The sequence below is a fragment of the Sabethes cyaneus genome, chromosome 1 (genome assembly GCF_943734655.1).
Source record: "Sabethes cyaneus chromosome 1, idSabCyanKW18_F2, whole genome shotgun sequence".
Taxonomy (NCBI): Eukaryota; Metazoa; Arthropoda; class Insecta; order Diptera; family Culicidae; genus Sabethes; species Sabethes cyaneus.
The window spans coordinates 35,950,310-35,967,562 of record NC_071353.1 but is presented as its reverse complement, the minus strand read 5'-3'; the positions used below and the strand labels follow the sequence as shown (position 1 = coordinate 35,967,562).

General features: G+C 40.1%; 3 protein-coding genes across 3 annotated transcripts; 1 reads left to right on the top strand and 2 right to left on the bottom strand.

Annotated features, from left to right (window-relative positions):
- The first annotated feature begins 317 nt into the window (after nucleotides 1-317).
- On the top strand, nucleotides 318-4,780 carry LOC128745557 (protein FAM161A). Its single transcript, XM_053842630.1, has 3 exons — nucleotides 318-1,787; nucleotides 4,012-4,253; nucleotides 4,312-4,780. The coding sequence occupies exons 1-3, from the start codon at nucleotides 318-320 to the stop codon at nucleotides 4,778-4,780; spliced, it is 2,181 nt and encodes a 726-aa protein (XP_053698605.1).
- A 202-nt stretch (nucleotides 4,781-4,982) lies between these two features.
- LOC128745556 (uncharacterized) lies at nucleotides 4,983-6,012 on the bottom strand. The gene is made up of 4 exons (XM_053842629.1): nucleotides 5,828-6,012; nucleotides 5,632-5,770; nucleotides 5,295-5,571; nucleotides 4,983-5,233 (listed from the first exon to the last, which is right to left on the bottom strand). The coding sequence occupies exons 1-4, from the start codon at nucleotides 6,010-6,012 to the stop codon at nucleotides 4,983-4,985; spliced, it is 852 nt and encodes a 283-aa protein (XP_053698604.1).
- Nucleotides 6,013-8,076: 2,064 nt separating this feature from the next.
- Nucleotides 8,077-9,060, bottom strand: LOC128745554 (uncharacterized). The gene is made up of 3 exons (XM_053842628.1): nucleotides 8,858-9,060; nucleotides 8,326-8,771; nucleotides 8,077-8,267 (listed from the first exon to the last, which is right to left on the bottom strand). The coding sequence occupies exons 1-3, from the start codon at nucleotides 9,058-9,060 to the stop codon at nucleotides 8,077-8,079; spliced, it is 840 nt and encodes a 279-aa protein (XP_053698603.1).
- Between the last annotated feature and the right edge of the window lie 8,193 nt (nucleotides 9,061-17,253).

Below are 17,253 nucleotides of genomic sequence, written 5' to 3'. Positions count from 1 at the left end.
CGGAATCTTCAGATCAAAACAAAGAAAACAGCTCAATGTTTTTGAAGTGGTAGCTGACTATTCCTCTCTCTTGAAATGTAAAATATTTTGCCCGCCGCATAGCATACCGAGAAGGCGCATGACCGCGGGATCGACCAACAGGCGCATTCCGTTACCATGGGGCATCAGCAATTACAAACAAGAATTTTCTTTCAAAACCTTCACAGTGAAAATTCCTTTGAGAAACCGTGTTATTTATTCGTTTAATTTTGACAAAAAACTCCAAACAAACTGCAGCAATGCTTCAACAGTTACGTATAATTTAGCAGCCGAATAAAATGTCCGGTCATGGACGGTCAGTGTTTTTAAACTCTTGCATTAAGAAGCCTTTGAATCCAACGAACAGACATCCTAATCCGTCATATCTTGTGCCGCAGTGCAGTTTAGATCGTGGCCCGAACGATCCCCAATTGCAGGATAATATGAACGCAATAACTCGCAAGAAAGCCAACAATAAGTGTCCTTTAGCTCGCACAGGTCACCAGCGTAAAACCAAATGCTGTTCGATAACTCAACAGCTTCGAAAAGAATCGGACAATTTTCAATCACTAGCGGAATTCTACGCTAGTATTCCGGACTACAATGACTTGAACCATTTACCGAATAAAGAATTCTACTGCAAATTAAACACCCTTCGTAGAAAACAAAAGGAGCTTAAATTCGCATGCTTGGACGGTTTTGAGCTATGCAAAAGAACTGCTAAATCTCCCGCAGGATTAGCTGAATCAAGTACCAATGACTATAACGAGGATAATGATTCACTTCATTCCTGGAGTAAGTCACCACCAACAGTGGAAGGGATTCTATCCACGGCTCGAAAAAGCGCATCAAAATCTGTTCGTATAGAATCAACTAAGAACCACGATGATAGCGACTCTGATGGCAGAAATTCGCGCAGAAAATTTCGTGCCGGAACACCTTTTGTTTCTGACTACGAGGATAGCACAAAGAATATTTCATCGAGTACTACACCGATCAATTCAAATTTTGTAGAACGTTACGATCGCTATATCAAACGTAATATCCGAAGCAAATCAGCTTCACCAATAAGAAATTACTCAAATATTACTATTCCTCAACCATACAAAATGACCCAACGCGAAGAAGATGAACGAGCTCTACAGGAACTCCTCATTGCGAGCAAGAATGCATTCTCCTCTAAAGAAAGCGTCAATAAGTTACCTTCAACTCATATTAAAGCGAATCCAGTTCCAATTACCTCCCGCATCCCTCTGTTTGACACAATTATGGCAGACCAAGAGTATCGAAATCGACTTGCAAAGCTCAACTCCGAAATAGTACTGCAACAGCAGATGAAGCCGTTCCATTTTAGTGAGCGTCTGAATCGTCCAAATAGTCGTTGCCTCAGCAGAAGCTTGTCCTCTCCAGCATTGCTGACAACTGGTTTCGAAACAGATCCTGCAGTCGCCGCAAAATTCAAAGCCAAACCTTGTCCGAAAAATCTATTTAGTAACTATTTCTACTTTAAGATGTGGGAGGATGAATACTTTCGCAACATGAACAAGCGGTTACGGGCCGAAGAGCTCATGAAACAGGCTTCGCTTCCGCCTTCGATGGCCCGCCGTGAGAGAGCGCTACAAAGTGAGGCGCCGTTGAACAACCGGAAAAGCAAACGAAAGCGAAAGCCAAAACGCAATACGAAACGGAAGAAAAGCACCGAGGATAGGGGCACCGGATATTTCGCCAAAGTGGGTGCTTCTGACAGTCATGGAAGAGAATCGGCCAAGGTGAATTGATTTATTTTTAGTATTTTGGAATACCGTGAGGGGCCCTAATTCCGCGCGCCTATTTTGAGCGCTTGATTCCGCTCACCTGGGATTAAACCAGTAATCTCTCAACACAACATGCACATTTCCGTGAACAATGTTCAAAAGATTGAAAAAATGTATTTACTATCAAACAGTTTTTTCGAAAATATTATATACGTTCGATTAGAAAACCGCCAGTTTTAGACCAAGTGCACGGTATTAGGCGCGCACGATATTAGAGCACCTCACGGTAGTTGCTAAAGTTATCGTTGAAAGTTACTCAAAGTATAATTCTGAAAACTTTGATATAGCTCAAGGTCTCTGTGTTCCTTGCTTATTGCACTTGACTTTGTAAAAAAAATATTTTGGATTTGTGTTCTAGGGTTTTTGTTAGTAGCTAGATAACTACTCAGCATCAATCCAATTAGCCGCACTTTTATGAATTGTTGTTCGAGTGTTTGTTGTTACCCATTTTTTAAGCTATTTCCTTAATCGAATCTGATGGATCAATGAATGTAGCTAGTTTTGGAATAACAACTACTAGTTTCTGGCTCTAGTGTACATTAAACCGTCTTAATATACTAGCGCCAAAAGAAAATCGTTGTCACTTCTTCTTCAGCTTTCTTCAATGATCCTTTCGGTCGAGTCAGTCACGCATTTGATTTTAATTGCGTATTCAAGAATATTATTCGATCGAAAACAGAATGTTACTTTATAAGAGCTTGGAAATATTGCGCAATGAAAGAACCACATCTTACTCTCTCAAACGTTTATTTAGAAACGAAGAGAGAGAGAGAGAGAGAGAGAGAGAGAGGGATGAATATGACTATGAATGAACTTCTGCATAAGTATGGCAATAGCATTGATGCTTTGAACAAATTATCATCAGCCCATTTTAAAACTAACTAACGCGCTGTTTTCAACACTTGAAACTAATACCACTGCTAATACCGTTGAATGTTGTGGTAGAAGCAATGCGTTTGCAACAGTTTTTATTGTGAATGATGAAATTTATGATACATTTATTATATCGTATGGCAGCGTCATAAATGCGATTTTTTTTTCATATTTGTTTCTTTTTTATTGATTGGAATTTATCATATTTCGTCACAAATTTACTACATTTATAATTATATTTCAATTAGGTCATTTCAAATTATTTATAAAATTTTTGTCACCCCGCCCTTCAAAATTGGCTCTAAAAATCGGGGGGCAAAAAAATTTGTTAAACTTTAATTTTTTGTATAAATCATTATCTGGGACTTAAGAACTCGAAAAAAGAGTGTACGGAGTGTTAACGCTGCTAGCACGAAACAAAAATGGAAGTACAAATAAAATAATTTCCGAAAATTGACAAAAAAAATTTTTTTTCGATTTTGACTCTATTTTGGAAGGGATTTGCATGGAAAATAATAACGTATATATCAAAAGCAAGAATGAATTCGGGTTCCACGATTAAACTTCAATTAAAAATTCCTAAAAATCTTATTTTTTTGCGTAGTTAAAAAAATCTCTGTTTAATACAGACTATAGTATAAATTAGTTTACTATCTGTAGAAATCTGTCTTCTGTACCTTTTCGTATACCTATCTTTTCTCTTTAACACAAACGATCGTTCGCTTGTAGACAAGTGATCGCTGGATTGCGAGTTCCTGTACACTTAATGCCTGTATCATGTCAATGTCAGTTCGTTAATCAAAAGGCTATCGTTTCTATGCACAATTGCTTTTCACAGTCGTGCACTTCTCTCAAAAGCAGGGGTTGAGTGGTAAGTTTGAAAGCGTATCCTATCCAATGGAAATGTCTCGAAAACGACCCACAATTGGTATGCATGACTTTGGTCTCTCCAGTCTCATTTGAAGGTTGATCAATTTTGGCGGAAAGCCACCCCAACAAACATTTTTCATGAATAATAGCTTATTCAACAGTTGTATAGCAAATTACCGGGTAATAAGCGCTTGATTAGCTGTTATTCAACAGAAATGTTTGTTGTGATGTTCAAGCTTTAATATGCCACAGGTCATTTCGTTCAACTGAATCGTACGGCGTTTTGAAATCCACAAACAGATTATGAGTCTACAAGTTAGCGACATTTCTAATAATTTATACTGGTAGTTCATTCTAGTTTGCTTAGAAGGTTATTTCAAATCTCCAATTTATTTCAATTTAATCAAAACAACTTAAAAACGAAAATACCTTCCAGCTCCTATATCCATCGAGCAACTCCAGTTGTAGCATTAGCACGGATACAGCTCATCTCCCCGGTTTGGATGCAACTCCGATTTACCCGGTTAACCGACCGAACCTAGCGGCTACACTGCGAACAGAATGGTGTCGCAAGAAGCTACGTGAATTGGATCTGGAAGAAGATAGCCTCCAGAAAAAGACACCCAAATTCGAGTGGGGAGTGAAAAAATCTCAGGCATTTCAAAACCTGACTTTCGAGTAAATATATGCTTTTATTTTAAAGAAATTGCTCTAATATATTGTGTTTTTTTTACAGTACCACTCATCAGGAAGAGCTCAACTTGCGACTTGCCACACGTCGCGCGGAACAGAAACTTCGCCAAGAAGAGCACGCTATCAACATGGAACTAATGCGTCAGCGTGTGAAAGCGGCCCCTCTGCTGCTCGAAGGTCCCCCTCAGTGGGGTCCCCGTTTGGGCCACGTAGCGCATCGTTGTTTGACCAGTGGCAGCAGAAGTTCCGATCCACTGTTTCACAAATCAACTAAAAATAGGAGTATCAAGAAAATCCCATCTGATGGAAGGCGACGAAATTCAACCAACGACAGCAGGATAGGAAATGAGCACCATCAGAGTCGTTCGAGTGAAAAACAGCGGTTCTCCAGCAGTAGCAAACTAAGCAACTATTCACTGGATTCGTTTGGTCAGAACAGTTCCAAGTTTTGCGACAGCGACATTTTGTGCAAAGTGGACGATGAACTGGATAGCTTCACCGGTGAGGTTTGATTAGATTGAAAGTATGATTTCCGGAGGTCAACAATCAGTGCTGTAGAGAAACGTTGCGTCAGTCTCGATAGGATAGTTTAAATTGTTGTACAACTAACCACACAGAGTTGCTTTCAAATAAAAATTACACAAATGCTAGAAATCATTAACGTGAAATAAATTGCTTTTATTTACTGTAAAACATGCAACATAAACATAACTTTCAGTACCCAATGAAAGATTCTTCCGCTAAAGAAAGATGGGTAGATTCACTATTAATCAGATGAGCCATTGAACGAAACTCACGAATCTTATCCTGCAAATGACGGTTGTCGTCGAACAATTTTACTATTAAAAGAAATTGCTGGCTAATGAACTCCTCTGGATTCATTGAACTTATACCACCGTTAGAGTGATCAGGATTTAAAAGTGCATCCGGCGGACTTTGGATGATATTGAATACATGAACCTTAGCTGTAGAAATACATTGAATTAACCTTACCATATTTTTCAGATTTACTTGTTTGCTACTTACCAGAATAGGTTATGTGCAAAACCATTAAAACGACACATTCAATCGCACAAAAAATACTTATAGCGACTGTCGCAGAGAATCCATAAATCTTACAATCGATAAAAAAATTTGCTCCCAGTACTTGCAGCAATAATGTATGCAAAGTTAACACAAGTAAATTGCACAGTGATACAAATTTGAGTGGGGCTTTTTTATGACGATGCGTTTGCTGAAGAAACTCGTGATATCCTAGAATTTTCAATCGATTATGTCTGCTCTTTACAAAAAGATGTATGATCTGGAAAGAAAATGAAGTTACAAATACTGAACTTTTTTTTGAATTAACAACATAATTTACGTATATCAAAAACCAGAAGAAAGCTCGCAAGTGCAGCATAGTATAGTATGCATAACATTCATCGTCGCTAGCATAACATTGGCGAAATGCGTAAATCAATCCGGTTATCGTGAGAGCCACCGAAATGGTCAATTGGAGCCTTCAAGAGACAAAAAAAACGTGAAATTTTTGATACTTAAAATATAATCGACACTACCAGGAAGCCCAAACTGTGTTAAGCGACTCGAAGCTAATTAAACTAATATCCTTTCCGTCGTCGTTCATCGTAGGAAATAACGACTGCTCGATTCTGTTACCACCGGCTCCTGCTTCGCTAACCGATCCAACGGTCGTAGTGCGAAACATGAAAAACGAGATAAAATTTCTATTTACAAACGACATTTTATACCGCGTGATATGTTGTACTATGTTTTTTTCCTCTCTGTGATCGGTTCTATATAAGAAAAATACAAAAAATAATATTGGGAAACAATAGCGAAATCAACTGGTATAAACTACGAAAGCGTTCTTCCATCACTATGGGCTTTTTGCTGTCGAAATGGCTACCACAAATAAGTACACTAAAGTCGTTTTTAGGCGATAGATTCGTTCCGTGAAAATTCCAACATTCACATGAAGGACTTGAATTCAAAAAGACCCGCGAATTCCAGGATTCAGATAAAAAACCACGTAAATTCCAAAATTCTCATAAAAATAGTCGTGTGGGTGAAAAGCCGCGCAAAAAGTGTCTTCAGTGTCTAACAATTTTGATTGTTATTTACCGTATGGTCGCCATCTACCGCTCATTTAAAAACGATTCTAGCTTAGTTTGTCCATAGCAAATCTAAATTGAGGTCCATCGAAACTCAATTTGCGTCATTAGAACGATCGTTTCAAATTTTCGCTTAAGCCAAGACTCAAACAACAGTCGCTGCGCGAGAACGCCGCTCGCCTACACTGGCGCTGTTGTCAAATAACATACAAGTAAATTTATAGCAACTTACTCTGCATAGCGCGAAGACTGCACCAGGTGATGCTAGTGTTTTTTTTTTTTTTTTTTCAAGTTTTAGGGGTGTCATTGAAACGATGTTACGTCTGTTAGTCTGTGGGTATATCCTTCTAGTTGTTTGAAAAAAAGTTTCAGTCGTTTTGGTTATAAACTAAATTAGTAATAACCACAAATGTGAAGGTGGAATTTTGTCTCACTGTTAACTAATAAGTGGGAAGAGTGAGACAACGAGTATTGCATGCTGAGACACCTATTTGAAATCAATTTAAACCTTATTTTTGGGTAATACAGAGTAATTTAAAGGTTGTGCTGTTTATTGTGTCTATAAAGCATACATTATTGTTGGGTATGATTGAAAATTCCGATTATTTTCACATATACATTAATACATATATAAAGGACAAATCCTGGACATCTGACTTTTAACTATGCATTGATTTGCAATTGAACACAGATAAAAAAATTTCAAAAAAATTTGAATGGCGAAAGCTATGTCTCAGTGTCACCCACGTCTCTGTGTCTCACCGTTGCCAATAGGAATGTTTTACGAAAAATAATGAACTAGTGGAGTTAGCAAACAATTCGATTGTCATATTTTTTCAAATATTAACTCTTATTACTATGTGATGCCATGCAGCAATTCAAATTTAAATTTAATATGTACTTTATTGTTGAAAATCACTTAAAAATGATTGCAAAAAAATTTACTTTGACCCCCTCAAAAATGATTTTTGTCGATAAATATTAGAAAAAATCAACATAATTTTTCTCAAACTACATTATGCGATGTAGGTTCATAAACTTCACTTTCCGTGAAAATATCATGGATCTTGAACGTTTTATGACGTAGCTATTTTCGTTGACTCACTGTTCCTGTTGTCTCACTGTTGACTACTCTCCCCTATAAATGTGACCGCTGTTCATTTACTGATTTACTGATAAAAAGCTCTACACCACGACAAGGTTCAGTTTTATCGTAGGGATGTTTAATTCGTTTCATTAAACATACAAAAATATTGTTTGTCAATAGTTTTTACAATAAAAGATATACGCATTTTTTGTTTGAAATGAGCGGTAAATGGAGCTGAGCGGTGAATGACGACCTTATGGTAAATATCATCACGTATCAAGGTCAAAGGAAGCCTCATTAAATTTCGCTATCATTTTTGAAGTATACGTGACGTATGTTGTGCAATAAACTAGTATAACTATCCTCTTTAGGGAGAAAATCTCCAGGCTAGGCATGGGTACCATGGCAATATTTTGTAGGCTAAGGCTAACTGATCGTCATCACCAGCGCATATTTTACAGAATTTAAATCATGATAGAATTTAACAATTCCTTCTCGATTATTAAAAACCGTCTCACCGACGTACATAATCAGAGCAACCAAATGTTTATTATTGCATAACAAAAAATATACATTAATCAATCATTTTCATTTCAACACCTCTATATCACTGATCTTCATCGAATACCCCCAAAGTAACAGCTTCCTTTACAAGTGCCGTGTGAGTAGTTCGCAGTATTTTGACTTGCTCAGCTTGCCGTTTCAATCTCTGATTGATTGAAATATCATCTTGATTCGAAAGGGTTCGATTTGGGGAATCTTCTTCGGACTGCTGTTGTATCGATTTCATTAGGCGTTCTAGAACATTTTCAAGATTGTTTAAAAATTACTCTATTCTACATATGAGACAACTTACTTATCGCTGGTATGTAGAAGCAAGTGAGTGCTATTGTTTCCAAGCAGCAAAAGACAGTAATAAATAATTGAGGAGAAATATTCCAGTTAACACTCAACTCCCAAACATCCCCAACGGCTTTACAGATGTTTGCTTCGCGATCATCTACTGCAAAAAGGCTTCGTATATTCGCTTGGATTGCAATTAATATTATATTCCAGAACGACACAATCCTGAGTGGCGCCTTTCGATAGCACGTCATGTCCTGGTATAGGTTATAATTTTGATTGATCAGCCGTTGACATGCTGGTTTAATTAGCTCATGTTGAATATATGTAATAATCCAAAAAAATATCCGCAGATAAACTATCGTGAAGTACACATAACAATCATTGTTATAGCCGGCATGGTATAAAGTCAAACTTAGCCCAACGGCGAAAATGAAAGTGGATATCAGCCAGTGTACGCTGACAAATAAATATGCAAGAAAATGAGAATGTAAAAGTAATAATATGTGTACTAAAGGGTCTGATAACATATGCTAGTTTCTTACCTGAATGTAGTAATCAAGAGACCAGCGCGGAAAGTCTTTCCACAGTGAATATCCGGATCGGATACAATACTCGCTTGCCTATGGAGAGATGATTCGGCGGATTTGAAGATCTCCGGTATTGGTGATATGTTCCGAGACAAGCGAAAGGTTGCTCTTTTTTTCGAATACAGCGATGTATCGCTTTCATGTAATGTTTTATCCATACTAGTTATGTACACTTGCAACTTTAACGAAAATTGGAGATAACTACACCTATTCTAAGGTATAACATGCGAAACAATAGAAATGCAGTGATCCGTGACGTAGCAGTTAATTGGCTCGATTTGAACCAGGGTGACCAGATTATCCAAAAAATTTGAATAATTTATTGTTCAATAGTTAAATTAGGAGAGGCGCGATAAAGAAAGGCATTATGATTTTGGTACAATATGTTATTGCTTCAACTGAGCATATTCTGTGTACCGTTTGAGATTTTTTATGTGTAACTTTATCATTATATATGTATATATAATCGATTCGGTGAGTATGTACTGCTTTCCAGTTCAGAACGCATCTAACCAAACCTACTCTGATGTGGTGTGCTACGTGCATATTTCAGGGGCACTTTCGAGTCCCTTTTGTTGGAGACATGGACATCCCTAACACTTTTACTACCGGAGACGTTCACATTCGTAACATCCTTACATCGACGTAGTACCTCGTTATTGTCCAATAAAGTTGATTTTGTGATTATATTCTTATCGGTCCCTTTCGAACGCGAACCGTAACAGTGAGGACGAGTAGTTAAATGCTGAATTTATTCATCAGCCAAAATACCTACACTCACGTGAACAATCAACCCGCTATCATCAGGACATAACCACAATCAGCAGAGCAGAAGCAATCAATCGCTGAGAGGTACTCAGCATCAACGCCTATGTCAAGCAACAGGAAAGGATTAAACAGAATGCTGCGTCAACGCGTCCTTTATTCTGACAGTTTTCCCATGGGTTTACTCTCAAATTGACGCTGACAGATGCGTTGACGCAGCATTCTGTTTGGCCCTTAAGTCAAAAGCATCCCACAATGCAGCAGAATGGTGCATTCTCCACGTTATGTTAGTACAGGTCCATTAAAACAATGAATTTAACGCAGGACAAAAGATATTCTAGGATAACGGAGCTACTTCGTCAGACGTAAACATGATCCACACTTTATTTCGTGTTTTTAAAGGAATTATATCCGCATGTATTAGATGGCTTACCATCCTATGACAGAGCCTGTTGAACAAGGTTTCTCCAATTCACTCGGTTGTGAGCTATCGCTCTCCAATTCCTTGAACACCGAGTATTCTCCACCAGATCTCACTCCACCTGGTCTAACCATCTTGCTCACTGCGCTCCTAAGTAGTCGTCTTGTTCCTACCGGATTTGAGGCAAACACCTTCTTTGCAGGATGGTTGTCCGGTATTCTTGCAACATGCCCTGCCCATCGTATCCGTCCAGCTTTGGCCACCTTTTGGATACTGAGTTCGCCATAGAACTGTGCGAGTTCATGGCTCATCCTCCGCCTTCATACTCCGTTCTCCTGTACGCCGCCGAAGATCATTCTTAGCACTCGTCGTTCGAAAACTCCGAGCACCCGCAGGTCCTCCTCGGGCATTGTTCATGTTTCATGCCCGTAGAGAACAACCGGTCTAATAAGCGTCTTGTACAGAGTTGTACGTGGACTTAGTCTGCTTGACCGCAATTGCTTGTGAAGTCTATAATAAAGCTTGCTTCAGATAGTATTGGAACAAAAACAATTGCATGTAGTTCAGTTATTTATTGTTGAATTCAAGATGTTTTCCTACACAAATATAGCATTTTCTTCATACTTCAAAAAAAAATATGGATAAAATTATTCGTCACGGTTTCGAAGGAATTCCCGAACTTTTCCTGTAATATGGCTCATTAGGCGGCGCACACTTTCTTCGTCCATCGTTTTGGCGTTGACAACTTTTCCCTTTGCCTTGAGTCTCCTCTTCATGATTGCCCAGTATTTCTCAATAGGGCGGATCTGGGGCCAATTGGATGGGTTAAGGTCTTTCGGAACAAACTGGACCCTTTTCTCTGCATATCATTTGTAACCGATGGTTACAAGTTTTTGTATTGTCTCCGCCAATTTAGTATGCTATTTCAAACTGCTCGAAAACGCCCCTTCCTAAGTCCACCCCCGAGCAAACTGTCGACAGTTGGAGTGATAGCTCTCCAAGTCTGCGGACGGAGAGATGATTCCGAGAGGAAAGTTTGCTCCGATGTGGATAGCGAGTACCCATCGCTGGGCGAGCTGTCATCTGTGTGGGTTATAGCGTTCCACGTCTTATAGACGGATCGGTAACTCAGACGGGACGGCTCGACCAAATGGAACACAAGCATCGTATGGGTTATAACATTCCATGTCTGCGGACGGAACGGTAACTCACGGTGGGTAGCTTCATTAATACAACCACGAATACTCGCAACAGTATGGGTGATAACCATCCAAGCCTGCGGGCGGACGGATCACTCATACATAGCCGTGTTCAGAGGTATCGAAAATACAACTAAGGCATTCAATACCACAGGGGGATACTGCCGAGGGAATTGTTACCAAAAACGGCCTATTGTTTGAAATCGGAAAGCTTTTGAAAGCCCGATTACAAACATAGAGAAGCTTTAAAAGGCTCAACGCAAATATTCAAACTGAATTCGATCTCGAAAATCTAACGAAGTTAGAGGTGCGCGCGGTGAGTCGTAATAAAAGTTTTTTTAAATTTATTGTGAGTTGTTGTATTGTTGTTTAATTGTGCAACGAGAAAGTGTTTAGTTTAAAGTGGAATAGTTCTACGAGATAACACCCACAAAAGGGAAACTAAAGTGAACCCAAATCATAGAAACAAAAGGGCCTAGAGGGCCTTTTTGTTCTCGGTTCTATTCCACAGTTCGACGGAGTGCAGCGGTTAATCGCCTCCGTATTGATCGTCAGTGGCGGCAAGGGCCGGTTACGTCTACCATCGGCGCCGTTCGACGTTATTCACACCACCCGCGACCAGGGAGATCGACCCGTGCGTCCACGGGCTATTGAAGCCAGCTTCGAGAACCATTCGGGGGCCTGGACAGGCCTAGCACGTCGGTGGAATCATCGCCGAATGGAGAGGAGCATCGTGTAAAACAGAAACCAACTTAGTGGTACACCAGCAAAGTCAAAAGCGCAAGTACAGTAGAATAAGAATTATAGGGCCCAGGGAAAGAATAAAACGGTACCGTAAATTGTTAAACCAGTCTTTGCCACAAAAAGCAACATTATCCACAATTTTACATCCGGTTTGCTATTCGTCTTTCCGAACTCAAAAAGGAGTGGTTAGTCCTCGTCGTTGAGTTTTCATTCGCAATTTTGATTGGTTATCTGGTTGGTCCTCGACAGCATCAGGTCAAGTGGTTACATTTTCCCTCTGGTAAGATTAACACCCATGATTAATGGTTTATTTCGGCATCTGCTGTGTACGAGTGAAGTTACGTGCTTGTATTAATTTAGCCCCGAGACACACACCCTATTTCCCATCTGCATTTCCCTTCCCCAACCGCTGAGCAGTTAGAGGCTAACAAATTGGCGCCCAACATACAAAACCCCACAGATTTGAAACTATTTTTCAAACCCCCGGAAGGAGAGGGTAGAAATCAGGTCCCTGATTAGATTTAGTTCGTCCTTCAAACGAATTCCCAAGTTTTAAAAATGGATATTGAATTTGATATTCAATATAAGAATCTACTCGTCCATCATTTGGAGAGAGATGAAATTGAATACGAGCTTCAAATTAGAGGAATCGAGTTCACAGTAGAAGAAAATCGATCGGCAGTTACTAGAAGGCTGAAAGAGAGGGTAAAGGCAGATAAAACGAATAGTTGTGTGGATTTAGATTTTAATCGGTTAAATACTACGGTGGATGATGAAATTTCGATAATCGACAAAAAAGTGAAGCAAATTAAAGAGTTTCTTTCCCGTAAGAAGAAGTATGAGGGCATACGTACAGCATTGAAAACGCGGCTTGTACATTGTTTTGCACGAGTGAAAAGGCTCACAGATTTTACTGATAACGAAGAAGATCTCAAAGATATTGATACTCTAGAAACGTGTATTCGCGGCGCGTATAACAATTTCTTTTCCATATTGTCGGTAGAAGGTCAGCAAGAGATCGAAAACCAAATTAATGAATCCATGGCGAATTTAGCAATCAATCCGTTAGATCCAAATAGTGCTCGAAGATCGTCGTCGTCGAGCCACGGTGATGAGATTCCGTTTGTCACACCTGGAAGACACATGAGAAGACAATTAACATCGATAGAAAACCCAGTTAATAATTTGAATAGAATTCCCAATCAGAATATGTTTTCAACGTACATGCAAGCAGGTGCATATCCGTGGATGTTTGGCCCACCACAAATGCAAATGTGGGCGGCTCAAAAGATGTTGCATTTTAATTCAATTGAAGATTTAACGTCAAGAGTTGAGTCCCTGGAAGGTCGTGGTAGGAAGCAAAGTTCGGCAAAAGAAAGAGTACGATACGTTTCCCCGCGTAGAAATCGTAGTTATTCGCGTCGACGTGCGGCTAGAGAATCAACCGATTCGGAATCGGGGTGGTCATCGGATAAATCGCGTCGCGGAACAAAAGAGAAGAAAGATACTCGTCGGTCGAGACAAGGTAGGCCAGTATCAGACTGGAGATTACGATACGATGGCGCGGACAACGGACAATCGTTGATGAAGTTTATAAGAGAAGTTGAATTCTATGCTAAATCAGAGAAAATGGCGAATAAGGAACTGTTTCGGTCGGCTATACACTTATTTTCCGGTCCCGCGAAAATGTGGTTCATGACAGGAGTGGAAAACGGCGATTTCACTTCCTGGGAAGAACTTAAAGAGGAACTTAAACGCGAATTTCTAAGCCCAGACCACGATCATATGTGTGAAATACGCGCGGTTGCTCGAAAACAAGGCCCTCGCGAACGATTTCAGGATTATTACCTGGATATGCAAACTCGATTTAACTCCCTCACGAAACCCTTAACCGAACGGAAAAAATTCGACATCGTGTTCCGAAATATGCGCGCGGATTATAAAGGCCACGTGGTTTCGACCGAGATTGACAATCTCGCAGATCTTAAACGGTTCGGTAGACGGTTGGATGCAACATACTGGTATAAATACCAGGCATCGGCGAACGACAATGTCCCTCGCGGAAAAACGGCCCAAGTGAACGAGGTTCACACCGGGGCAAAACCGAAATACAATCGTAAACCGGATGATTATCAAAAAACGCGTAATTTTTATAACTCGAAAACACGGTCTCGTAGTTCGGATGAAGAAACAAAAACCGATAGCAGAAACGAAAAATACGATAGGGAGCGACCAGACTCTGAAGGACTCAATGTATTGCTTGATACTTACCGACCGCCTAGAGAAGGTTATTGTTTTAACTGTCGGCTGAAGGGTCACCACGCTCGTGACTGCCGCAGACCGAAACACAAATATTGCACTAGGTGTGGTTTTCACAATGTAGACACTGCCACGTGTCCATACTGTGAAAAAAACGCGCCGAAGACTGTCCCCGAGGGCAGACCAGTCGAGCGTGTGTAAAGCCCCTCAACACACACGAACAGGTGGATGCTCTACAATCTTTGGGATTGGACAGAGTAGAACCTGAAGATTATCTCCATTCATCTCAAAACGAATTAAATGAAATGATCGTCTACTTAGAAAATGACGATAGACCTTTTGTAGAAGTCACTATTTTCGGAAATGTGCTAGTGGGTCTCCTAGATAGCGGAGCCCACCTGAGTATCCTAGGAATGGGATCAGAAAATTTTATAAAAAAATGTAAATTGAAATTGTTTCCGTCAGAAGTGTCGTTAAAAACGGCCAACGGACAAAGATTAGAAGTTTGTGGAACTGTTTACTTACCGGTCACATTTAATGGCGTGACTAAAATTGTCGAAACACTAATTGTACCTTCACTGAAAAGGCGAATACTTTTGGGAATGAATTTTTGGAATTCATTCAAAATTAAACCCACCATAGCTAACACTAGTGTAGAAAATTTAGAGGCAGAAGACGAGGAAAATATGCGGGAGACTACCGATGATTCCGAGTCTCGTCTTAATGAACAGCAGAAAGCCAAACTGGAAATGGTTAAAATAAAATTTAAAATAGCTGAAGGAGAACATTTGGATACCACTACATTAATTAGTCATCGAATTGAGCTCACAGAAGAGGCTAAAAAGCTACCTCCGGCTCGAATTAACCCGTTTCCTACGTCTCCGTCGAGGCAGGAACAGATAAACGCCGAATTAGATAACATGTTGCATGCAAAAATTATTGAAAAATCCTATAGCGATTGGGCATTGCGTCTTGTACCTGTCGACAAGCCAGATGGCACGGTGCGTCTGTGCCTAGACGCGAGAAAATTAAACGAACGAACCATTCGAGATTCGTATCCGTTACCCCATGCCGATAGAATATTAAGTAGACTAGGGGCGGCAGAATTTATAACTACTATCGATTTATCGAAAGCTTTCTTACAAATTCCTTTGCACCCCAGATCGCGTAAATACACCGCATTTTCCGTGTTAGGCCGTGGACTCTATCAGTTCACCCGAATGCCCTTCGGATTGGTTAACAGTCCGGCAACGCTGTCGCGGCTGATGGACCGTGTGCTAGGAGGAGGAGAGTTAGAACCAAACGTATTCGTTTATCTCGATGACATTATAATTGTCAGCGATACGTTTGAAGAACATTTGGCTTTATTGGAAGAAGTAGCAGCCAGATTAAAAGGTGCTAATCTGTCCATAAATATTAATAAATCCCGCTTCTGTGTACCGGAAGTCCCATATTTAGGGTACATCTTGAGTCGAGGAGGTCTAAGACCAAACCCCGATAGGGTCTCGGCTATCGTTAATTACGAACGGCCCACCTCACTGAGGGCTTTGCGAAGATTTTTGGGTATGTGTAATTACTACAGGAGATTCCTGGCCAACTATAGTGAGATTACACAGCCGTTAACTAACTTGTTGCGGAACAAACCTAAGTCGATCCACTGGAACGACCAGGCCGAAGCCGCATTTATAAATATCAAAAATCTTCTTATAAGTGCCCCGGTATTAACCAATCCAGACTTTAAACTTCCGTTTGCGATCCACTGCGATGCTAGCGATGGCGCAATAGCAGGCGTGTTAACGCAAACGCACGATGGAGTGGAGAAACCTGTCGCTTTTTATTCACAAAAGTTGACATCCACTCAACAAAGGTATTTTGCGACTGAGAAGGAGGGCTTAGCCGTTCTCAGGTCGATAGAAAAATTCCGGTGTTACCTGGAAGGCACCAAGTTTACGGTATACACCGATGCCTCTGCTTTAACGTACATAATGCGAAGCAGCTGGCGAACCTCTTCTCGTTTATGTCGGTGGAGCATTGATCTCCAGCGCCACGACATGGAAATAATACACAGAAAAGGCTCTGATAACATTGTAGCGGACGCGTTGTCCAGGTCCGTAGAAGAATGTGAGGTAAAATCCGGATGGTATGCTGAAATGATAGAAAAAGTTAAAAATTGTCCCGAAAAATATAAAGATTTTAAAATAGAGAAAAATATTCTCAAAAAGTTAGTTTCCTCCCCTGATGAAATTTTGGATTACCGCTTTTCATGGAAAACGTGTATTCCCGAAGTCATGAGAAAAAGAATTTTAGTTGAAGAGCACGATGATAGCCTTCATTTAGGAGCCGAGAAAACCTTGGCAAAAGTAAGAAAAAAATATTTCTGGCCGAAGATGGCCCACGATGTAAAAGAATATATAAGAAAATGTACTGTATGTAAACAAAATAAGCCGTGCAACCGAGCACAGCTACCTGAACCAGGAAAGCAACGGCTTACAACTAAACCCTTTCAAATTATTGCGCTAGATTATATTCAATCACTCCCTAGAAGCAAGAACGGTAACGCACACCTGTTGGTTATAATGGATCTGTTCTCAAAGTGGAGTCTGCTAGTACCGGTAAAACGAATAGCAGCTCCACAGGTAGTAAAAATATTAGAAGAGGCATGGTTTAGAAGGTACTCGGTACCAGAATTTCTGATTTCGGATAATGCCACAACGTTTCTTTCCAAAGAATTCAAAGCACTTCTTTCAAAATATGGGGTTCAACACTGGGCCACTTCCCGGCATCACAGCCAGGCCAACCCAGTTGAAAGGTTGAACCGCACCATAAATTCTTGTATTCGATCCTATGTAAAAATAAACCAAAAAGAATGGGATAGTCGCATTTCTGAAATAGAATATTGTTTAAATAATTCTCCACATAGTGCAAGTGGATTCTCCCCCTATCGGATTCTGTTCGGACACGAA

Coding starts and splice junctions, on each gene's coding strand:
- LOC128745557 (XM_053842630.1), top strand. CDS start 318: ATGTCCGGTCATGGACGGTCAGTGTTTTTAAACTCTTGCATTAAGAAG. Junction 1,788..4,011: donor ATGGAAGAGAATCGGCCAAG/GTGAATTGATTT, acceptor AATACCTTCCAG/CTCCTATATCCATCGAGCAA. Junction 4,254..4,311: donor TTTCAAAACCTGACTTTCGA/GTAAATATATGC, acceptor TTTTTTTTACAG/TACCACTCATCAGGAAGAGC.
- LOC128745556 (XM_053842629.1), bottom strand. CDS start 6,012: ATGTCGTTTGTAAATAGAAATTTTATCTCGTTTTTCATGTTTCGCACT. Junction 5,771..5,827: donor AACACAGTTTGGGCTTCCTG/GTAGTGTCGATT, acceptor TGTCTCTTGAAG/GCTCCAATTGACCATTTCGG. Junction 5,234..5,294: donor TTTGCACATAACCTATTCTG/GTAAGTAGCAAA, acceptor GTATTTCTACAG/CTAAGGTTCATGTATTCAAT.
- LOC128745554 (XM_053842628.1), bottom strand. CDS start 9,060: ATGGATAAAACATTACATGAAAGCGATACATCGCTGTATTCGAAAAAA. Junction 8,772..8,857: donor CTCTTGATTACTACATTCAG/GTAAGAAACTAG, acceptor TTTATTTGTCAG/CGTACACTGGCTGATATCCA. Junction 8,268..8,325: donor CTTCTACATACCAGCGATAA/GTAAGTTGTCTC, acceptor AAAATGTTCTAG/AACGCCTAATGAAATCGATA.